The 24762-nt window shown below is 31.9% G+C and overlaps 2 protein-coding genes across 3 annotated transcripts; both read right to left on the bottom strand.

Moving 5' to 3' along the window:
- Positions 1-414: 414 nt before the first annotated feature.
- Positions 415-6274, bottom strand: LOC114372865. Of its 2 annotated transcripts, none has more exons than XM_028330415.1 (8): positions 6006-6274; positions 4487-4885; positions 4013-4133; positions 3222-3537; positions 2718-2790; positions 2181-2271; positions 2007-2086; positions 415-769 (listed from the first exon to the last, which is right to left on the bottom strand). In XM_028330415.1, the coding sequence occupies exons 1-8, from the start codon at positions 6063-6065 to the stop codon at positions 635-637; spliced, it is 1275 nt and encodes a 424-aa protein (XP_028186216.1). In that variant the 5' UTR covers positions 6066-6274; the 3' UTR covers positions 415-634. The 2 variants fall into 2 exon arrangements, with proteins under 2 accessions (XP_028186216.1, XP_028186215.1); XM_028330414.1 differs by lacking the exon at positions 6006-6274 and adding an exon at positions 5402-5827.
- A 12330-nt stretch (positions 6275-18604) lies between these two features.
- On the bottom strand, positions 18605-22910 carry LOC114377030 (probable 1-deoxy-D-xylulose-5-phosphate synthase, chloroplastic). The gene is made up of 10 exons (XM_028335405.1): positions 22761-22910; positions 22398-22526; positions 22126-22290; positions 21877-22027; positions 21108-21379; positions 20767-21040; positions 20159-20466; positions 19703-19984; positions 19326-19610; positions 18605-19194 (listed from the first exon to the last, which is right to left on the bottom strand). The coding sequence occupies exons 1-10, from the start codon at positions 22908-22910 to the stop codon at positions 19045-19047; spliced, it is 2166 nt and encodes a 721-aa protein (XP_028191206.1). The 3' UTR covers positions 18605-19044.
- Positions 22911-24762: the final 1852 nt, after the last annotated feature.

Raw genomic sequence — 24762 nt, 5'->3', positions numbered from 1 at the left:
AATACCAATTTTTTAATAGGCTTGTAACATTACAGACATAATACTTGAAATACAAATACAAATACCAATCATCATATCTGACGATTTTTTTAGTCTTCTTTTCATAACAATGATACTTACTCTTGTATGCCGATTTTCGTACTTTATTTTCAAAAATAAAAATGAGAAAATTGTAAAAATTAATAATGTTAACCGTTAGAAAATAAGTATTTTTTTGCTCTCATCTAGCATTGGTAACTTAAACCAATGAAAAATGGAACCAGACGAGAGTGCCTTGTTTAGAAGCAGTGAATAATTTTTAATTTATTTCACTAAATAATTCGCTTAGTTTTTGTTGCTTCTTAACTTTATCTCAAGTAACAATAGCAAGGAAGGAGGATTTTTTTGTTGCTTCTTAACTTTTTTTACAGAGAATTATTCAGTGAAATAAATTTAGAATTTCATAGAAAAAAAATGTTAAAAGATTCTGCTTCTCTTGCTCTCTTGCATATACACTTCATGATATTTATTTCGCAAAAAAAAAAATATACTACATGGTAGTGGTATTGATTGACAAACACAAGGTTCATGATAAACATCGTGGCAGGTCATCATATCAGTAGATACGATGAAGTTGTTTCCCTTGTGAGGAGATTCATACTGGGTTATCAACATGAGAAACCTGAAGCCTCCAAGTAACAAACTGGATATACGCATAGTTGATGCCCATAGCAACTCCAAAACCCAAAACTGATGAAAGTAGTATGGCATATATGGCCGTCAAATGCAACTGCAACAAAAGCACAAATCTTTAGCATATTTGAGTCATTCAAGTAATCAACTAAGGAGCCAGGATGTATAGTTTTTCAATTACAAAGGAAACAAAACTGTTACTTGTTAATGCAAGACGCAGGAGGAGGCTACATGAAATAAAACAGAAATAATAAGACCATTTTTGAATGAATTTCTCCACAAGTACTTATAAGAGAAAAAAAAAAGTAAAATAAAATAAATTTCTCTCACAAGCTAAGCTAAAATTAGCTTATACATAAGCTAATTTGTAGAAGTTGTCTCATTTAGCCTCTCCCAAAAGCTAATTTTTGCTTATGCATAAGCTAGTTTTTTGCTTATGGAAGAAACTTATTTCATTTTTTTTCCTTATTTTTTTTCTTCTATAAGAACTTATTAAGAAGTTTATCCAAACATAATACATACTGACAGACTGCTATATCTACTACTAGTCACATCATCTATATTCCTTCCACAAATTATTTTTCCATTTGGTTAGCAAATTGTAAGGCTTTTTCTTCCCTGGTATTTTTTTTTAAACGGAAGCATACACTTCCTGCCTTCCCATTTGCATTCATATTTCTAATGTCCACCTTCACACAGTAGCCCCTTGGGCTTGCCTGAAGTTAATTTATTTTAGAAGAATGGGGGGAGGCTGATTGAATTCCAGACCACTTGGTTTTGAAGGATTTGATATGATATGATGAATTGAAAATGAACTAGGTCCAATTCAACCACAAAATCTAACTCAAGGAAGACAGGGGTTGCCAAGCCCTACAGGGAATACTTTGACCATATTTTTAACCTGCACGAGATATCTTAACATGCTCTGTTAATGTCTTAGAGTATGAAGTTTGCAGGATTTGACATTTACGGTTGATCCAACATCACAACTGGACAGTGGACAAGATCTGATACCACAGTAGAAATAAATTGGACTTAACTACAAAAGCTAATTCAAGGGAGGTGGAGGGGATTTTCCAAGGCTTATAAGAAGAGCTTTAACCAGTGACCATCTAGGCAGTGTGAGACATCTTAACACTTCTATTCTGGAAAAAACACATAGGATGGTGTGTGTATGCAGCAGATACATGAAAAGTTGTAACTTGCAACTGAGGCAGAAGTAACAGATTAATCAAGGCAGTTATTAATATGAAAATCTTAATAGTCATTAGTAGGCATTTGATCTGGCATCAATCCTGGGAAATGAACTGGGAATTTTTTAAATTCATACTCACCATAGTATAAAATAGATGCACGGTTAAAGCCACAAGGGCAAACTCAAGAGCAGCATATGTCCATATATACTCTTTAATTGCTGCAAACAGCATAAGTAAACATTCAATTAAAATTCAAAGAAAAATCATTCTGTGACAAAAAAAAAAAAAAAAGTTCTGTTATAGAGGTTATACGTAGGATAACTGCAAAAATGGAAGCTAGGAGGCCCAACGTAAAGGCAAATGGTGATGCTATAATAATCGCTTGAGTCTTCAATTCAGGAAGCTACAACATGGAACAAGCAACATATAAATCAATTATGCTTGAACACCGAAATATCTGAAAAAGAAAGAAAAGTTAATAACATCTCCGAACAATAAACACTATGACAATACCTCCTCTGAGCCTACTGGGGAAGGGGTATTATACAATTGTAGTTATGCATGGGTAGTTACTGCTTATTTTTCTGTTCCCCCCCCCCCCCCCCTGCCCCCCCAACAATCTATAGTAAAATACACTTGTACTGTGAATGCATCATGTTAAATATATATGGGAAACATGTAATAAGCTTTGTTCTTGGCTATATTCTATATCTGTGAACTCTATGCTTTAAAGGAACCTAATGGGTTAAAAGATCAAGAAATGTCAGAAAGTAAGAATAACACACAAGGTAGTTCTTTGAAGATGGATGTTATTATCCAGAAGTCTTTTGTCAAAGGAAATAGGCATACCAGTAGCTGTTCAAGGAAGAAAAAGTAGCATATTGTGCTGATCAGGACAAGCACCACAAAGTCTTGCCAAGCGCTGCAAAAAAAACGAAATTTACTCGTCAATTTAGTTGAAAAATACTAAAATATAGGAGTATCAAATACTTGAAAATAGAATAACTCGTCAATTTACTCCAAATAAGTTTCCCAAAGTCAAACTTTATTAGCAGCAGTATTGTTGTATTAATAATGAATTAAGAATATTGCATAAGACAAATAAAAGATGAACTGGATTCCTAACGGCACATATATTGAAAATTTTGTACAAGTTATATGCTAGAAAGACACCTATAATCAGTTATACCTCAAATGTCCATGGTACAACAACAAGAGCCTTATCCCACTACACAAGGTAGGCTACATGAATGACACAATGCCATTAGGCTCGGTTAAAGACACTTAAAGTGTCCATGGTAAAGAATGAAAAATAATGGATTACTTAATTTGAGAAATTGGTTTTCAAATTACCTTATTGACTCTGGATGTAGGTTCTGCTGACCTTGCAGCTGTCTGTTTTCTCTTTGAACAGAGCTAGTCACACGAAGCAAAGTTACAGGTAAATTCTGAACCTCTAGCCTACATACATCACATTTCTTATCTCCTTTTGTGCTAAACCATTTAACTAAACATTCTTCATGCACCAATCTCAGGTCACCTTTGCAACTGCATTCCATTTTAAAGGTATTCCTTTCATCACATACATCAAAACATATCCTGCACACTGCTTCCTCTTCAGGAATTTCTTCATCGGCAGTAACTTCTACTGGCACAGGAGTTATTTGATCTGATTGGCCAAGTATAGAAAGCTCCTATAAGATTAAAATGTGATGATATACATGCTAACATGTAAAGTAATTCAAGTGTTAATTACACATCAAAAGTTAAGAAAAAATAACAAACTAGTCCGGCATTTTGTCTATTGCCAACATACAACATTTTCAAACTTTGCCCGCTGATCAAGATAATTTCTACCCAATTGAATGATTATGATTAGGTGTCTAACCATTGACTTGATGATTTGTTTATGATAAAAATCAATTATATGAAAACCTTTACATCAAATACTCTACTTAAGAGACTTTTAAATTCAATTTCATGAAACAAACTGACATGGTGATGAGGAGAAACCCCATCCTAGGTGGGCTAGTAACAAATTTCAACCTTGGAACAAAGATTAGATTTTCTTCAAGCTTATGAACTTAAAAACAAAAAAAAAGTAGGACTATGAAACTGGAATACTAGTTTATGATATAACATACCATCATTTGACTCTTGTTGCTCCTGTTCGCTACGGGTAGAAAAAGAGACAGATCTTACAATAACAACATTTCGCCCGGGTACAGAAAGGGACCTTGAAACCTTAGAACAATCAACATCTTTCTGCGTACAAATAATAGTCATTAATTTTCTTTACTTTAAAAGATTTTGATGCCTTTGATGCAACTATGCGTATGAAATATGCTTTAGAAGAAACTAAACATGAGTTTGAACTTCAAGCTTTCCAAAATACATTGTTGAAAATCTCACATCTGAATCCGATTAGTTTCATCTTTCCCTTTTTGGTGGAGGCATATATTCAGTTTCTTCCATAGCAGGTTGAACACAATATACCGAGTGTAATATAACATTTAAACATGATTCAACTTTTTCTATGGCCCCAGGTACAGTTAGGATAACATTTCATCTAAAAAATCAATAAATAAGGCAACTCAATGAAGTAGAAGATAACTCACATGAGGCTTAGTCTGTTCATTATATGCCCTTGCAGAAATGGGCGTAGAAACTGAAGGAGACAGATTTGATGCAGGTGTAACAGGAAGAGAAGTACATCTTTTCCATGCAATTTCAGATATGGAGGCCATATTAGGACTGTCTGCAGCTGTCTTGGGGTCTGAATTAAGGAGGGAACTTCTTTCGCCATCTGCTACATTTCCTTTTCTTTTGAAGCTCAAGGCCCGCAAGAAGCCTCTTGATGATGAAATCCCTTTACCGAAACTTTGAGAATGATCCAGAACCCTTACACCACTAGTGCTGCCAAACCCTGTAGGTCTAGGGGGAACTTGAAGTGAAATATCAGGGCGCCTACCACCTGGTCCACCGTCTGAAACTTCTTTGTTTCGCTGGGGGACAGCCTGCATGTAATAAGGACAGTTTAACAAAAACTTGTTTAGTCCCAGGCTCCCAGCAGTTTGGCATAATGTGTCAAAGAACAGCAGATAATATAGCAATAAATACTTAAATGCAATAATTAAAATGCAAGCACGTCAAAAGATTGCATATGCCTAGTGCAATAATTAAAAAGTAAGCACATCAAAAGATTGCACTCAAATCTAATTCAATGATGAATAACTAATCATCCTCAACAAGCTGATCAATATTAGAAGTCCTCATTTCACACATAGGATCAAGAATTGAATCAAGCACTTAAGCCAATGGAACTAGCAAAATCAATAAATCTCTCTACAGCAACGGTGAAAACAAACACAGCGAGATGTCACATAAAGTTAAGAAGAATAAGGACATGATCCAGAACCCTTTTTACAAACTACATTATCAGTTAGAGCAAAAAGCTGAAGCATCAACTTCAAGGACCTACAGAAACCCATACATTTGCAATGCCTACAAACTAAAATCAAAATTTTTCTCACCAACAGTTCGTGGCTAAATTGTATCTGCGCTATAAAACAATGACATGCATGGCCCTTTTCCCTCATCTTCTCCTTTACCCTCTTATAATTGAAAGAACAAAGCCAACTTGTGGTAGTTTTTCATGCTCTCATCAGAATCAGAAAAGATAGCCAGTTAAACATGGATTAATGTTCAATTCAACCTCAGCCCACAGTAACTAGGGAAGAGAAGATTCATATCCACATCCAACTACATTCTAAATATTGAAACTGAGACACAATTAATGAAAACAATTAAAAACGTGGGCTTTTTCAGGAACAGTCGTGAGTAGACACGGAATAAGCTAAAATTATAATCCCTTTAAAATCAATTGGATCAAAATCAAACACATATAACAGTGTCTAGAAAATCAAAATGCCAGTCACTGCATGGCATGCCCATCAAAAGACATGACTGAGAAACTAATAGAGAGATAATAATCCAGTGCTGATATGAGGAATCAAAATGAAAATGAAAAAGGGGTTAAAAAGAAGAGTTGTAAAATCAAATGGATAAAGCCAAAGCGGAAAAAAGTAAAGTGGAAAAGCAAAGAGCTTCTTCGCTTGTTTAAGATGAAAAGCTCACCTGATGGGAAATTTCAGGAGCTTCTTCATCAGTGAGTGATGATGCTTGTGGCGCTTGCATTATAGCTAGCTAGTTACAAAGATCGACAAGCGCAAAGTGAGGGAAAAAACCAAAGAGAAAAGGCATAAGAGGAAAAAAATAAAAAGGAAAGAGAGAAAGAAGAGAAAGTGAAGGGAATAGAATCCAACAAAGATTGAACAAAAAAGAATCAAGCAAACTGTTGAAGACCGTGGATCGTCGTGTAAATTATTTTACATTGTATATCTAGAATTTTAATGTTATTATATTATTGTTTGTGTCTTGGAAGAGATAATAGGTGAAGGAGAAGGTATTTAACATGTTTTTTTTTTCGTCTATGGATGTATCCTAATCCAACACTAAGTCATAAACAAATTTTATTCATAATATGTGACTATCTCTATCTTAAATAATTAAAAACAATTATCTTGTTAAACATATATGCACAATATATACTTACACCATTATAATAACTCTTAACATGTTTTTATTTAGTAATATATGACTATATCTTAAACAATATCATTTGAAAAAAATATATGTAAGAAAAACATTACTTGAGTTTATATTACGGGTGTTTATGGATGCAGGATATTCATGAACTCAAATTAACTCAAATTGACCCAAACAATTTGGGTTGGGTCATTTATGTATTTAGATTAAAAATGAATCGAACCAATCAAAACTGTTCATGTACAGATTAAGTAGTGAATTTAGATTTATAAATATGTTGATCTAAACCGTAAACCGTTAATTAAAATATAAATTTTATTATATATATATATATATATATATATTAAAAACTAAAAAAAAAATAGGATGAGGTGCAAAAAAATGAGTTAGAAAGGTATTTTGAAGATGATGTTGAAGATAATCACTCTGAATTTGACATTTTGAATTAATGAAAATTAAAAACATCCAAATATTATATTTTTTTCATGTATGGCTAGAGATATATTAATCATTTATGCATCTGTATCATGTGAATAAGCATTTAGTATAGGGGTAGAATTCTAGAGTCATCTTGCCGTACTTGAGTCCCACTACTATTAAAGCTTTCATTTGTGTCCAAAATTGGCTTAAATCTGCTAAGTAAAATGTTAATGACTTGCAAGTTGAAATAAATATAACAGAAAAGATTGAATTAGGTGTGTAATCTCTTATTTCATTTTTTATATTGTATAAAATAATTAATTTTTGTGCTAATGGGATTATGTTTAAATTTGTAGAGGTGTTTGGTTTGACTTTAAATATTGTTAATATTGAGACTCAAAGGATTGAAACTTAAAGTATTGAGACTACTAGGGTTGAAACTTAAAATATTTTCAGGTACATTTTTATTTATTTCACCTTTTTTCATATTTATTTTTTCTATTATAATATTAATGGAACATATTTTGTTCATTTGTTTGAGCAAATTTGATGGTAGTAAATCTGATTGGTGTAAAACTTATTACAAGAAATTAATTTGTAGAAAATAGTTGTGATTCAGACTATTTTAGTAAATCTTGTTGAAAAATATTTTATTTTAATTTGTATTAGTTTATTTTGGAAACTATGTTGATGGAATTAAATGAATCAATTTTATTATTGTTAGACATTTAATAATATTGTGTTAATTGTATTGAATATTTGGATAAATCATGATATAAAATATTAGTTATAAAAAAAATCAAATTCAAATGGGTAACACGTTGGTGCGAACCGAACCAAACAATTTATGAATGAGTTGAGTTTCAAAAAAAAATTGTAAAAACCGAATCGAACAAAATCAATCAAATTTGATTGAATTGAATCTTAAATTTGACCAAAATTAACTCAAGTCTATCAGCGAATATCCCTAGTCTACTTATTAAATTGAGATGCAAATGACACAGGAGTCTGATGGTAAAAAATAAAGTTTATTTAACAAATATATAAATATTAAATTTTATATAAAAAAAATTTTATTGTGTATTTTTAAAAACAATCTAAACATATATAATGGAAAAGTATATTTATAGAATCAAATAAGTATTTCTTTTAAAATAAGATTAATTTATTAGTTTCATATATCATCAAGATTTTTATATATTTATTATAAAATTTTGTGTTAATGACAAAATTTTACTATAAAATCTTATTAATTATGATTTAAAAAATACAAAATGAATTATGCTACTCATTAATAATTATGATAATGATTGAAGCAGAATTAATTTCCAGATTTTTTTTGCAAGAATTTCCAGATTGTTAAAAGAAAAATAAAAAAAAAATATGTTCTTGCGTCTCACTTTTTTAAAAAAAAATCAACAAAAATATTTATTAATTAAATTGCACTAGTAGTACCTAAATACAGAATACAGAAACAGAGCACTGTCAATGGTTATTACATATTTAATATGTGTTGATATAAATACTCTATAACCACACGCTGTACTCAGTGGAATGACAAATTACAAGAACTTTTTTTTTTCCAATTACCAACCGTTTCTAGACATGGCAAGAAAATTCGTACCCGTGGGTACCCGTTCGAATCCGTCCCGACTTTGACGGGTAATATCTGAGTTGATCGGGTATGGGTTCGGGTTCAAGTTTTCCCCCGATAACCAAAAGTCGGGTACGAGTACGGATATGGGATTATTAGACCCGTCCCAAACCCGAACCCACCCCGTCACTTAAAATCTTTAGAATTTTTGTATAATTTAATCAAAAGGCATATCATTTTTATTACTAGTTAATTTTATTTTAGAATTTTTACATAATTTAATATTATTTTCTTAACTATTTACGTAGACACACGCGTTATAATAAATTTATTGATATATAAGTAGTTAAAAATAAATGTTTAACAATCAATTTATTTTTTTCTAAAATCAAATATTTAATATTTTTTTACAAAAAAAAAAATATTTGTCTAGTGTGTGGAACAGGATTGGGGATACCCGATACCCGACAGGTACCCGACGGGTAGGGAGATGGGACAATAAACTCAAATTCGTCGGATATCGGGTACGGGTATGGGGATATGTTGAAGAGTCGAGATAAGGAATTTGAGAGACAATACCTATATCCAACCCGCCCCATTGCCATGTATAACCGTTTCATTCCCCATCCAAGCTTACCCCTGATCACCAATTAAATTACAAAGAAATGAACCTTTTTGTTCTTGCGCCTCACTAAGACAAGAAAAACTAAAAAATATAGGAATATTATTATTATTATCCATAACACAATGTTCATGATGACCTTTAAATCTTAACAAATAAGGCATCAAATAGCATGTTAGAGACTAGAGAGATTCACAAAAGTTCAACTTAGAAGATTATTACAAATAATTCATCCAATTAAAATTATGCAACTAGCCCCTCAATAATAAATATCAGAAAATCTTTTTGAAGAGATACTCACTAATCAAGATTTTAGACGCTTTCTGTGTCTTTATTAATAAAGAGTCGAGAGTACTTGAGGAATTAATTTTATAGAAATACTTATAGGGATACTTTTATAAAAGATAAAAAAAAAAATGAAGCTTCACTGTGACAGAGTAGAAAAGGCAGAGGAGTTTCGTGTGTCCGGTTCGTTGTCCGGTCTGAAAAATCCGGTTCAATGTCCGGTCCTGGAAGGAAGATGAGAAGCAAAAGCCATCGAGTGATACACGTTCCACTTTGTTCTATTTTGCGAGGACTCGCTGGCATGTGAGATTATGTTCATAAATAGATTGGAATTAAATTGTAACGTCAATTGTAGGCATAACATTATTTAATTCTATTTGTCACTTTGTTAATAACTTAGAGAATTAAGTCTCAATTTTAATACTTCTTACACCTATAATAGTAACAATAATCCAACATAAATTAACTATTACTGTGACATTGATTGATGTTGTTCTTTGCGTGTTGCTTCCGAGTTGCTTCCAATTTATTATTTGTGTTCCCCAGTCTTGCAAGTCCACCAGGATTTCAGTTTCTTGGGAGAAAAAAAGCTAATTTCATTGACGAATGAAGGACTATAATTGAACTGGGTAAGGTATGGTTAATGTGCTTCAATAGATTATTCATCTATATAAAAGAATAATTTGTCAAAAAGTGATATCTTATATGGTTGAGACTTATGCTTCTTTTTTAAAATATTTTTTTTATGTTGATTATTAATATGATATCATACTATGACAATATGCTATTACTTATGTACGATGTTTGACCGAGAGTGCCCATAAGGGCTGTAGGGACCAATGTCAATAAGACATGTGAAGAAGACTACTAGCAAAATAATTCACGAGATGTTACTGCACATGGACGACAAGAATTGAAGTGACAGAGGTTGTAACTTATCTACCTTTGTCTCTATTTTTCTTCTCCCTTATACATCACTCCTTATGGCTTTTGTGTTTGAATTATTTTGCTGATCAGTGTGTGATACAGTGGCAGAGTTGAAAAAGGACAATAATCTTCCTTGTGAATTGTTTATCTTTCATTTGGAAGACAATTTGAGTTGGAAGCTTAGATTTTGTTTCAATGCAGCTTGAACTAGGTGAAAAATTACAGTTTGGCTATATAATATTTCACTGGTGTACTAATATTTTTGTTGTTTGTTTGTCTTCTTTCGTGAAGCCCCTTTTTTTTAATCTTTACAACTTAAGAGCTTTGTTTACTAAAAAAGCTCTTAGAGTTTACATATTGATAAAAGTAGAAATTTAATTCCATGTCTAGATCGAATCAAATCCAATGTGGTGGGAAGTTAAAATAAACCTGAGTTTGAAAGAATATCAACTTTTCATGCCAGAGAAAGGAGAGATGAAGTCATCCAATCAATTTAGATAGGAAATATCATAAATAATCTTCTGTTGTGGCAGTGAATACAATCAGAGACACACCTTTTATGACTCCAAAGAATGATCAAACAAAGAATGACATGAACACAATCCCCGTGGATGATATAGAAAGTAGATAGGACTTCAGTATGGAAAACTAGCAAAAACTTATTTGAATGTTGCAGTGTGAAAGCTTCGAGTGAAGCATGCCATAACATAGAGAAATTACTTGCATTTCTATAAGATTACGAGGCACTGATTTAGTTTAAAGAAGACATGATATTAATGATTTAAATTTTATTTTGATTATTACTCTGAGTCTACCGATCCCTTAAATTGTTTGAACTAAATTTTTAGGTAGGGAGGTGTTTATTATAACAATATGACAATATGAATTGTGCCTACTTGATTTCAATACTAGATATTTTACTAAGGTGGGTCCATACATAACATAGATTTATTGTAATAATATTTAGTTTTGATATTTTTAAAGAGACAAAAAAGAAATAAGAATGAAAAGTCAATTAATATACTTCAAAAGGTTATATCATTTTGAGTTAAAATATGATATTTAATGTTGCACATGAAAAATGTGCTTCAGTTTTTTTCAAGACAAAACATACATAAAAAGTCTACATATTACTTGGACAAAAGTTTTGATAAGTACATCTAACTCTAAACATTCATGTTTTATTAATTCTTTTATATTTTTTCTATTTATTTATGCTATACTAACATTAGCATGTTGGATGCTAATATATTATTTCTCTAATTTCTGATTCTAATTTGTACTTCCCAATATAGTATAAAATTTCATAATATATGTTAGATTGAAGATGAACTTACTATTGTAGTTCTATGGAAGAAGCTTGAAGACTCACACTCTCTTTCATTGAAATCCCAAATATAATATAAATCTTTTGGCATTCATCGGAAAAAATAAGGACCTTATCTTCTACTCTAAGGAGACAAGGATCAACGAGTACACAAACATAACCTTTTTTTTATTTTTTAACATCAAATCAGCATGGTATATGATAACTTGGAATACTCTAGGTTTTATGCATTATTGTTCATGCATAACGAAAAGAATTATATGATGTTGTTAATTGCAATAGAATGTCAAGAATATCATATATACTTGATTAGTTTTTGACTTTCTGTCATTAAATTAAATTTGTTCTTATAACTGAAAGATAGAGGTCTATATTAGAAAATGGTAAAAATTAAAACGATATTTTACTTTTTAACTTTAATCTAAACAATTTTAATATTAAAACAAAAAAATATAATGGAGCGACCTGTACGTATGTACAAGTAACTAATTAGTTTGTTTAATTATTTAAATATTTTTTTAAAAAAAAACTTAACTATTATAAATAACTTGATAAGTTATTGTATAAAAAACACTTTTTTACAGAAAAATTGAAATTACTAATGTATAAGAAAAAAAGAAAGCACACATCAAATATTTAAAAGTGAAAACACATACAAAACATGCAATAAAGATAATAATGGAGCATGTGACATTAATGTAATTGGTGACACTATATATTTGTTTTGCATATATATGTATATATTATTTTTCCTCCCTTGCTTTCTTGCATAGTAAAGTGGGGGAAAGTTTTTCTATAATTGTATATTCCTTCCTCTCCTTTTCCTTTCCCTTACTTTGTTGCCGTTGCCTTCCAATTAGAGTGTAGAGTAATCAACCAATCTCGTTTGAGTATAATTGAATTTAGTTTTTTTAAACAATTTATTTATTGTTTTTAGTAAAAAAAAATAGTTAGAAAACGAAACTCCATTAAAAATGAATAAATTTTTTAAAATAAAAAATAGTTATTAACAAAACCTATAAATATTTTATGCTAACAACACAATCTCTCATAAGAAAAAAAATGAGCAATTAAAATTGAAAAAAAGAAGAAGAAGAAGACAGTCTTCCAATTTCCAAACACTTCTTACATCATTAATCTATTGTCTAAACACTTTTAGTTGTGATTTGATTGTGTAGAATGAAAGGGAGAAAAAAGAATTTTAAAAAATATTTAAATTAAAATAATATAGTGAAATAAAGGTGTGAGGCTTACAAACAATTTTGAAAACTTCCTCCTAATTTTTCTATATTTAAAGTCTTATTGCTGAAGCAATTCAGAAAAAAAAAAACTTAAAATATAAATCGGATATCAATCACAAGATTGTTTTCATGATGTGTCATGCTTCGTTTATTCTCAGCCCGACACGGCTCCTCTGGTACATTTGCCACTATCAAGCTCAAGCCTCACACATGATGCTCCATTCAAGCAACAATGCATGACATACAATAAAAATAAAATAAATAAACAAATTATTATTATTATTATTATTATTATTATTATAATATTATAAAAAGTTTGCACCTGATGAACTTTGGACTCTGGTCATGGACTGTGGCCCATTTACGTCTATTTCAATCAGTTGGACGTTGACACCCGACCTAGCAGCTGAACTCTCTCTGCCCTCTCCAGCTCATATTCAATTTTGTGATTTTAATTATAAAAAAATAGCTTAGTATTTTTTATTAATAAATATTAATTTTTGTTAGTAGAAGGAATTAAATCCACCATTTTTTTTCTTTCTTTTTTAACCATTCAATCAATTTTATATCTCCCAAAAATGATTTAATTATATATATATATATATATATATATATATATATATATATATATTCAAAGTCTCACAAATATAGTGAATTTTATATTTTAATTTCTTTTTACAAATTTCACCCTCCAATTTATAAAAATTGCGAATTTTACCTCCACGTAAAAAAACAGCAACAAATTAATGAAAAAAATCATCAAACCGTTATATTAAATTTGACTATTTAAAGAAAAAATCATTACAGGTCAAAATGTCTTAATTAATGATTTTAGTTTAAATTCTCAACATGTAATTATGTTGAATGCTTAAAAGACAAAAATTGTCGGTCCTAGAGTCATATCTTACTCAAACATGTATAAGATATTTATGATTTATACCAAAAAAATAATTATAAATAGTAGCTACTTGTGTAAAATTGATCTTGATCACTCATTTTTTTTCTTATAAAGTATATGATATCAGAAAATAGACTATGCATTAACTATAAAATAATTTTATATTTTCATTCGATTATAAATAATTATATATAATAAATTTATTAACTTTTACCATAATTATCTTAAAAATCATATCAATAATAATTTTTTTTATTAATTAACGGTGTATGTCTATAAGATTATTTTACACATTCGATATATAATCATTAAACTCATATTTTTTTTTAAAAAAGCTCTTTCCATTAATGCCTTTTGCCACAATTATCATGCTTTATTAGACTTTGGTTTCATTATATGTTTTTTAGTGGTATGTTTATTATATGAGAGAGAAAAAAAATGAAAATATAGTTTTATATTTAATTGAAGAAAAAAAATGAAAAAGTAGAGAGAAAGTAGTTTTTTTTTTCATTTTTAATTTTTTTTATCAACCTCATTTTCTTTTCTCTCTACAAACCAAATGATAAATATCTTTGATCTATATTGTCTTGAGTCCGTGTTTCTAAATGTTCATTGTTTAATGGACCTAAAATATATGCATGAAATAATTAATGGACTAAAAAATAGTCATTGTTTCTTTCTTATTCTAATAGTTTTATTGAGTATTAATAGAGATTTCTTTCAAGATTACAATAATCATTTAACATTAATGGTATTTATATGTCATTGTGTTGGAAGAGACTTTTAGTTCTTATATATTTGTAAGTGGAGATAATAAGAACAAAAAGGGAAAAGCAAAAACTCCAGCCTGAAGAAGGCATCAGCCATTAACATATATTGTTTAAATCTAGAGGGGATGAAATTCCCAACGGTGAGAATGCTCGAAATTGGGTTGCGAACGTGGTGCTCAAATTTCACGACGATCCAACGATGAATGAGTCCGAGATCATCATTTTTTTAGACAGATTTTATGGGCTGCGGGAAAAAGAAAGAGTTTTGAGAGGAGAAGGGAAAAAACGAAAATGAGAGGCTGAGGAGTCTGTCTGAAAAACCTAGCATGTTGCTATTTATAGCTAGGGGCATTTACGACCTATTATTTACTCTACTTATTTACTTTTATTATTTTTACTAAAAAATTCTTAAATTTATTTATAAAAAAAATGGGATGTTACACTAATGCTTATCTGCAAAGAACAATAGCATCACAGGTTGCTTGCCATACCCAAGTTCAAAACTTCAGCTGGCCTAGAACCTGATACCTCTTCTGCTTCTACTGTGGCAAATGATAATGAATGAGCACACCTGCTGTGTATTGTAAACAGGAATTTAGTGTTAATGTTTTAGAATTATATAAAATAAATATAACCAAATAAAAAAGAATGACCAGTTAAAGCTTATACTTTTATCTTTCATTTTTTATTTTTAGAAGGGATGAAACCACAAAATGGATTTTCTAGCATCCCTGTTAGTGAATTATTTAACCGAACAAATAAAAATCAACACAATGCCCCAGCTGCTCTAGACTTGAGTTCTCAAAAATTATCTAACCCAATCTCATAATTCCCTTTAAACTTTAATTAAACTTTAGTCTTCTTTAGGCCTAGCAAGCTTCCCATGGTTGTGGCATGCAGGCCTAAGGTAAAACCAAACGCATAAATTCCACTCAGATAGTCAGGACAGAGAGAGAGATTGGTATCATCTTGGTTGTGGGCACTCTTCTGATGACCTGTGTCCTTGCTCCTACAGGGAGTCAAGGCAGTTTCCTCCAAAACATTCATCTTTTCCTGATAAAGAGAGGTATACTCCAAGGAAAAGAATGGATGAAAAATCCCATTTTATAGAAAGAAATTGCATTGAAGATTTTCATGAATGTGAGTTTGAGTTTCTAAACAAGAGCTATAGAATGTCCACTGTTGCTGAGAGAGAACTGGAATTTTTACATAATAATCGTGAAGAGCAGTTTCCACATATTTATAGACATTGGAGAAGATCTGTCTGTAGGGGAAGACGTTTTGACAAAACCCCTTTAGTTTTGAATAACTTGTGTTTTGGGACAATGGAAGTCAAAGATAATTGTCAGAAATATACACACTACCAGACTTGAAATTTTAAGTATCGTAGACAATCTTAATTATACAGATTCAGTGAAAAATTATGCATATGGGTCAACAGTAAATGTAAACCTTGGGGGTTCGGGGAGAGATAAGCATGCTTGGGACAACAGAGACAGCAACTGGTCCTGTGATTATACTGACACTGCTGAACATGAAGATTTCCGAATTTATCCTGTAAAAGAGTATCAGTTTTATAGGTCCCCATCTAAGTTCCTGAATTGGACAGAGGATGAAATTATTTTTAGGCATCATGAAACTCATGCAACATCTCTGTTTACTACGGTTCAGAGTGATGATTTGCCATTGCAGCAGCATCAGCTAAGTATGCCAAAACGACATAATGATAAATATTTTAAAGGTAGCTCTAAGATTATGTGCAGAAGTCAGGGCGGGCAGGCAGTGCTGAGATGCAGGAAATCAGTTGACTTGATTCATGGGGAAGGAAAGGGAAAGATGGGGAAATATGGTCAAGAACATGTGCTTTTGTCTTTATGAAAGAGTTATTTGACATCTGTTGCACTTTATTTCATTTTGGTAACTGCTATTCATTTAATGTCCGCCGTACTACCTCACTCCCAAATATTAACTATGTTTTATCTTTTTGTTCTCAACTTTTGTTTTTTTTTAAAATGATTTTAAGTTTGGACTGATTTCAGATTACATTGATGTTGAGTTTCAGCATCAATATCAAGCTAAATTGCAAAAATTGTAGAGAATTTTCCCAGTCAAGCATATCAAGTTGTGCAGTTTGTTGAAGTCGTAACATCAATCTCATTGTTTAGTAATATTGTATGGTACATTAATAGTCATCAGTGTTGTTATATAGCGGCCATGGCGGCACCATAAGGCACGATGACATGTTTATATGGCTGAATTTTGAAATAATATGGCCGTGCTGGGAATGTGAAATAATATGGTAATGGGTTTGTGGTGATTAAGCTTGCTGCCATCAACATGGCTGGTGATCATTCCTTATCAGGGCCACATCTGTAAATCTCTTGGCTTGAGATAATGAATGCACTTATTTTGTTTAGAATTTTAATTGACTGGATATCACACATTTCTGGCACATGTTATTGTTTTCTGAATTTCTCATTCTATTAGGCCGGGGAGAGAATTGGACAAAACTATCTCTTCTTCCTAACTTGTCAAAATTGTATTGCATATTCAATTCTATTATTAATGCATCGATCTGCAACATAGTTGTATTATTTTATCACTTTCAAAAGCCTGAATTGGTTTTTATGTATAAATGTTGTGTTTTGGACAATAAGGATGTGTCTTTTCAGGTATTTACCTTTCTCTGCTAAATGCAGCTATCTACCTATAAGCCTATTATATGTTTAAGGTTTGTATACTTTATAACTGGTTTCTGGCTTTTGTTCTGTGGGCTTTTCTTCAAATGAAGTTTTAGTTCTTTAAAATGATTTCCAAAGTTCATTATTGATGGCATGAAGGTGCAGTTATTGTTGATTGTGATAAAAAAGACATTGGCCACTCTACCAAATTCGATATTTTATAAGCCCCATTTTCATGCTTAGATTATCTTCATCTGATATGACTTTGACAGTTTCACTGTCATTCATACTTTTAGTTGTATTTATCAATATTAGATTACACAGATACAAGTGTAGTACTCAATTTGATTTTTTTATTTAATGGATGATTTAGGAGATTCCTAACTTTTTGTATGGAACAATTTTTTTTAATATTGAACTCACAATAAAGCTTGAAAGGTGTCTAATACCTTTACCATGTTTTTCACTTTAATGCTTTCTTACTACTAATGATCATTCTGTTAGTTTCTATGTTTATATTTGCCACTCCCGTGGCTGACATTTGTCACACTTCACTATTATTTATTTGGTGCAATATTCTGCATATGTCAGCATCGGGGTTTTTTATTTGTTCAATGTATATTGATATTTTCCTGTATTTGGTTTGACTATTAACAGTCTCAAGTGAGAAGTTCCAGAGTCTTGTGCAATGGCAGGCTTGAAAATGTCAACCAGGGGATTGCTAAGAAACGGAAGAGAGCTTCTGTACCCAGAAGAGATCCTTCTGAAGGTCCAGTAGTGACTGACAGTGTGAACAAGAAGAGAATGTCACAAAATAAAAATAGTTCTGACCAATATATAGGTGGTTACGACAGTCAAAAGATTCTTGATTCATTAGCCAAGATGGAGAAACATAAGGAGCGCTTTAAGCAACCCATGACAATGAAAAAAGAAGCAGAAGAGAGTTTCAAGCTGAACAATGATTCCATTGTAGATACAGGTGAAATGAAGCAACACAGACCAACTCGAAAGAGGCGTTGGATAGGTAATTAGCTTTTATTGATGGCTAAAGTTTCTTTCAGATTCCGGACAAGTACCATGGTGGAACTTGGTTAATCATCCTTGGTACAAACTATATTTTTCCCTTGGCAAAATTGATATTATAGATGTTTTCTTTTGACTTGGAATAAAGCATGGTAGTGCCATAAATGATGGAAGACTTCAAGCCATAAAATTTATATTTTGCCCTTGGGTAAGAGATACTGGTCTGCCTACCACCTTTGAAACACAAAGGATAATAATGGAAGACTTGAAGCCATGGGAAATTGATGAAAAATTCAACCATGGTAGTGCCATAAATGAAGTTACAAAATTCTACAAGAGCTACACAGAAAGAATGAGGAAATTCGATATCTTAAATTACCAAAAGCTGTTTGCCATGAGGATAATAATTTTTTTGGACTTTACTTTTTCCACTAGAACGTAATGCAAATGTTTAGGTGGACCTCTTAGGGACATTTTCAATGACTAAGATGTAATGGCATACCAACGTCATCTTCGACATTCACATTCAAGAGTCCTCTCATAGCTAAAAATTCGTTTCTGTCATGCCTTCAGCTAAATCTTTTCCCCGTCATATCAAAATATGAAGATACACTACCAATTGTGTTTGTTTATTCGTTTAACCATTTGTTGGCACTATTATTTGTCAATCTGCATTTTCCATTTCTATTATTTTTTAACAAACACATTTGTATTACACTGGGTGAATCACGCTACTTTGTACATTGCAGGGAACAAAAATTGAACCCCTTTGCATTTGTTTTATGTCATGACCTCTAGTGCCTCTCTTGTTTGTCCAAGTAGATTGAAAACTGTTGCTGCTATGTGAGATGGTGTAAGACCAGCTGCACTCAATTGGTCAACCGGTGATCCATGGTCAATGTAACAATCAGGAAGAACAATTGGCCTCCACTGCAGTTTGTAAATCAAAGCCACAAGAGTTTTCAACTAGTTAAAAATATTCACAGAAACTTCAAAGATGTGTAAATTGTAATACAAAAGAAAAGCAAGTATTATGGATCATGTTTTAAAAAGATTCATACCTTTAATTTCCCATCAAGAAGGCCATCAAGGGCCATGAACTGAACAACATGAGATCCGAATCCTCCTATTGACCCTTCTTCCACAGTGATCAAAACCTCGTGCGATTGGGCAAGGCTGCGAATAAGGGAACGGTCCAATGGCTTGCAGAAACGTGCATCCGCCACTGTTGCGCGCAAGCCATGATGTTCCAACAAGGAAGAAGCAGCCAGACAGCTCTGAACAGCTGATCCATAGCCCAACAAGGCCACTCTTTCTCCTTCAATTAGTATCCTACCCTTCCCAATCTGTTAAAATGTCACAACAACACAAATGTTAAACTCAAAGCATAAATGTTCCTAATCATCTCCATGAGAGTGCCACTAGAATTCTAACTTACCTCAAGAGGAATGCCTTTATTCCCTAGTGGTAGCTCAACACCAATACCATTTCCCCTCGGGTATCGGAAACAACTGGGTCGATCATCAATGGCAGCTGCAGTTGCAACCATGTGAAAAAGCTCTGCTTCATCAGAAGGAGCCATCACCACCATGTTAGGGAGGCATGCCATAAAAGTGACATCAAATGCACCGCAGTGTGTGGGACCATCTGCTCCAACTAATCCGGCTCGGTCCATTGCGAATCTTACAGGCAGCTTCTGCAAATCGACATCATGCACCACCTTTGAATGGACACAGAACACATGCTTAGCATTGATTATAAAGGTAACGATATACATTAGTCATGTCTTGACCATTGCTAATAGTAACTCATGTTATTCTTAACTGATAATAGGGCACCAAGAAAGAGTTATACATAGATGATGTTGACAGGGAAGTTGTTATCTTATGCTTACCTGGTCATAAGCTCTCTGCATAAATGATGAGTAAATTGCACAAAAAGGCTTAAGGCCTTCACAAGCCAGACCAGCCGCAAATGTAACAGCATGCTGTTCTGCTATCCCCACATCAAAGCATCTTGTTGGGAAACGGCGAAGGAAGAGATTCATGCCAGTTCCACCTCCCATTGCAGCATGGATTCCGACAATGTCTTTGTCAGCTTCCGCTTCAGCAATTAAAGCCTCTGCAAAGTATGTTGTGTATGACTGGGTGGCAGCATTGGATTTGAATTGTTTTCCAGTTGCTGGATCAAACTTAGTAACTCCTGCAAAATCAAACCAAGTTGCATGCCGGTCATGAATATAGCAAGTCAAAGATTAATTATATGTTCTATAGAAATAACTAAATAGAAACTATCCTAAATCTTTTCTTAAAATTGATTAATATAATCTCTATCAAGGAATGGTGATGGACAGTAAGTGTCCAAAGTAACAGGTTAAGATTTTATATCATTAACTTCTCAGAGGTATTTTGCTCCATCCTTAGTTTGAATGAGCAAAATGTGATGAATTTATTTGGTGAGTCATGTCAATGAAAGTCAAGAAATTTGTAATGCCACATTTACCATGGTACTTGTCTGCTGCTCTTTCTGCATATGGATATCCATGGCCTTTTTCAGTGACAACATGGAGCAGCACAGGACCAGTTGTTTTAGTACTTTTAACTTCATTTAGAATGGACACAAGATCATCTATATTATGACCATCAACAGGACCTATGTAGTAAAGTCCAAGCTCTTCAAATAGTGTTGATCCAGAACCGCTGATCATGCCACGCGCATATTCATCAACTTTTGCAGCTAACTCATGCATTGGGCCACCAATTTGTTTAGTGACTCCCTGCAAAAATCTCATTTAATAACTGTGCAAGTCCTTCATAGAGAGACATGAGAATTGTATTGCTCACCTTAGCAACCTCTCTGAGTTCTCTAAGAGGTCTGTTTGATTGTAACTTACTGAGAGCACTACTCAAAGCACCTACAGGTGGTATGGGACCATCGAGATTAGCAGTTGGTAGGGAGACCTGCTTGTTGTCATTTAGAATAACAATCATGTCGGAATCAAGATATCCAGCGTTGTTCATGGCTTCATAAGCTTGACCAGCCGTCATAGCACCATCACCGATAACAGCAACTACATTATTCTTATCTCCCTTCAGATCCCTCCCAACAGCCATTCCTGTTTATGCAAAGGAAAAAAAATGTCTAAAGTTCTAGCCAAACCATAAAATCCTATTGTGTATTACTGTCAAGAAGTGGTGTGTAATTGTAGCAAAAATCTTGGATATATAAAAAACCATGTCATAGGCCTGAAATGTTAAGCTTCAAGAAGAGAGATTATTTCTGACATATTAGACTCAACTAAATGAAGTGATTAATTGAATTTTTTGTCAAAGTTAAGAATAAAAGTGAAATTTTTAATTTCATAACCAGGATTTAAATAAATGAAATAGAGTATGACATTCCTTTGTGCGGTAGAAAGCAATATGTAGAAAAATGTGTTCTTGAATAATTTTCTTGAAATTATGCTCAATCCCCAATTAAACTTTTGGGAGTAGAGCCCACATCAACGTTCAAATTTATAATTCATGTAATATTTTCTTTGACTAATTATTTGCCTAAACTAAGTCCTGAAAATTTCTATGCTAAAACACAAACAAAAAATAGAAGAATTACCCAGTCCTGCTGATATTGTTGTGGAGCTGTGACCAGTGCCAAAACAATCATAATCACTCTCAGATCGTTTTGTAAACCCGGCCAATCCATCTGTCTGCCTCATGGTATGCATCTTATCCCTTCTACCAGTGAGTATCTTATGAGGATAAGACTGCAAAACTCATACAAAATTATATAATTAAGACCAAGTGTCACCCCATGAAAAGTAATTGAAGTACCAACAACACCAAAGAGCATAAAACACCAAACCTGATGACCAACATCCCACAAAATTTTGTCCTTAGGAGCATTGAAAACATAGTGAAGGGCAACAGTGAGTTCTACAACACCAAGGCTTGATCCCAAATGACCCCCAGTTCTAGAAACATGGAAAATAACATCAGAACGCAGCTCATCCGCAAGTTGTTTCAGTTTCTGCATCAATGTTCAGATTATAAGAGTCAAATTTTCACATAACTATGACACATTTTTCCTTGTTGCACAATAAGCAGCATAAGTCATATATGCTTTATTCACTGTACCTTGGTAGCCAAATTCTTCATGTGAATTGGATAGTTTATGGTGTCCAACAGTGGAGTAGGAGGTTTCTGAGAATAATACTCCCCCATTTCTGATAGTGATGCACATACCCCATGTGGCCTTCTTTTCACCTACATGAATTCATAACATGTAAATTTTTTATGTTTGGAGATAACAAAACAGAATAAGGGAAAAAAGAATGAAAGCAAAAGAACCAGCAAGTGAGATAGGAATGAAATAAATGAGGAGAAAGAGAAAGAGATTGAACCGAATAGAGTTCAAAGATATAGGTATAACATAACAGTCTTGAAGACATGTGAATTGCTTGTGTGCATGAAGAAAACAAATGCATGTCATATCCTAACCTGGTTGAGTTTGCGTTGGGATTGTGTGAGCAGATCTGCACCCCAATGAGAGTGAGAAGACAAAGGCAAAGGGGTTGATGATGTTTTAGGATCAGAAGGTGGTGTTGTTTGTCTCAGATGGAGAGGGAATGAGAATGCAGAGAGAGACATGACTGAAGCAAAACACAAGAGGTAGGAGAGAATTATTGTGAGGAACAAGGTGAACTTCACAGCAGTACCAAGTGACTAAGTGGCATTCATGAATAATGAATACAAATAAATAAGGAAAGAGAAGACGTGTGTGGTGGAAAGAGAACACAGAGGGAGAAAGAGGGTGGGAACTGGGAAACTAAAATTATGGGAACAAGGCTTGTTTCGGTAAGAAACTTTTTTTTACCTAATATTTACAAATTTTCTTATTATTACATAAAGAAAATTTTAAGATTTTTTAAAGTAAGATTTTGAATATGAATCTTCTCAATAAAAATAAAATATTGAAAATTTATGAATATTTCGTGTATTATTGACAGAAAAAAATATTAAATAAAAATAGAAGCATTTAATATCTTTCAAATTTCAACAAATTTAATTTAATGTCTTTGAAATATCAAAAAATTTAATACTAACTACATACTTCTTAATTTTTTTAATAATTTCAAATCAGAATTAGATATTCATTTCAATAATTCATATTAATTTTTATAGAAAATACTGAAATAAAATTCCATTTCTGATTAAATAACAATATCAAAATAAAAAATACTTAAAAATACTGTAAGTAAAGTTTGTGCAAAAAAATAAATCAAAAAGTATATAGTAGACGGTATTAAAAAGAAATTATCTTCTTTCTGACATTTTGTTTTGTGTTTGAGTGGAGCCACTTGGCTTCCCTTATTGGGCCACTTCACCAACGCATAATCATTCATGAAATGAATACTAAATATCAAATATATATCTAACATCTCTTAATATATATATATATATATATGTGTGTGTGTGTGTGCAGCACGGAATATGATAATGATATATTCATATCTATGATGGTCAATTTTTGTGACTTAGACACAGTTATGGTCACTGTTATGCACTTACCATGTCCGTGTCTTTTTAGGAATTCCAGTTTTCTGATCATTCCAAATAAGTTGTGTTTTTATTTTATTTTTTCCAGTAAATCACATGCAATGTTACCTGTTAATCTACTTCCTTTCAAATTGAATAAATGTTTAAAATAGTATATATATATATATATATATATATATATATATATATATATATATATATATTTTAATTCAAATTAACGGTAAATATACTCTAACTTTTCTTTAACTCTACATATTTATTTACTTTTAAATTGTTAAATCTTATATGTCGATATAAATAATCCTTATTTCATTAAAGCATTATAAAATGAATAATTATATTTCCTTTTAATAACTGATAAAAAATATTTTCTTCTAATAATGATGGTAAAAACATATTATTTTAATGTTTTTTAATTTCCAAATTATCTATATTTATGAATAAAAATAACCATTATAGATGTTTACTACTAATATATATATATATATATATATATATATATATATCCTAAAAAGAATTTCATATATTTGTAAAATATTTTAAAAAAGTCTATTACACTTTACAATATTATAAGTGCATGTTCAATATTTTTATTAGTAATTTATTTATGTGTTATATGGCTATTTTAAAATTTAAGTAAAATTTAGAAATAAGTATATATATGATCAACTCATCATATATCACCCTGCACACAGGAATCAAGTGGCAGAATTATTTCAGCTTGACAAGTAATCTTAAATTCTAATGTTTTTTATTTGCAACATTATGCTCCTTTTTCAAAATTCTTTATATATTTGTCATTGGTCATGAATCTGTCCCATCCATTTCCTTTTCAAAGAAGAAAGAACAATTTCAAATATGCAACAGATCGTTTTCGACCTCCGTAAGTGATGTTCATCTGGTGGATGGAACACAACTTGGAGTTAAGTGGAGTGATCTACTA

This window comes from Glycine soja, chromosome 11 (genome assembly GCF_004193775.1).
Source record: "Glycine soja cultivar W05 chromosome 11, ASM419377v2, whole genome shotgun sequence".
Taxonomy (NCBI): domain Eukaryota; kingdom Viridiplantae; phylum Streptophyta; class Magnoliopsida; order Fabales; family Fabaceae; genus Glycine; species Glycine soja.
This window is presented reverse-complemented; position numbering and strand designations above follow the sequence as displayed.

Bases quoted from the DNA above. Each gene is read 5' to 3' on its own strand.
- LOC114372865 (XM_028330414.1), bottom strand. From the start codon at position 5,467: ATGAGGGAAAAGGGCCATGCATGTCATTGTTTTATAGCGCAGATACAA. The intron at 4,886-5,401 runs GTGAGAAAAATT...TATTACATGCAG, and splicing joins AATTTAGCCACGAACTGTTG to GCTGTCCCCCAGCGAAACAA. The intron at 3,538-4,012 runs GTATGTTATATC...TTGGCCAATCAG, and splicing joins GCAACAAGAGTCAAATGATG to ATCAAATAACTCCTGTGCCA.
- LOC114377030 (XM_028335405.1), bottom strand. From the start codon at position 22,910: ATGTCTCTCTCTGCATTCTCATTCCCTCTCCATCTGAGACAAACAACA. The intron at 22,527-22,760 runs GTTAGGATATGA...GAATTCATGTAG, and splicing joins CCCAACGCAAACTCAACCAG to GTGAAAAGAAGGCCACATGG. The intron at 19,195-19,325 runs GTATGAATCTTT...TACAAACTGCAG, and splicing joins TTCTTGATGGGAAATTAAAG to TGGAGGCCAATTGTTCTTCC.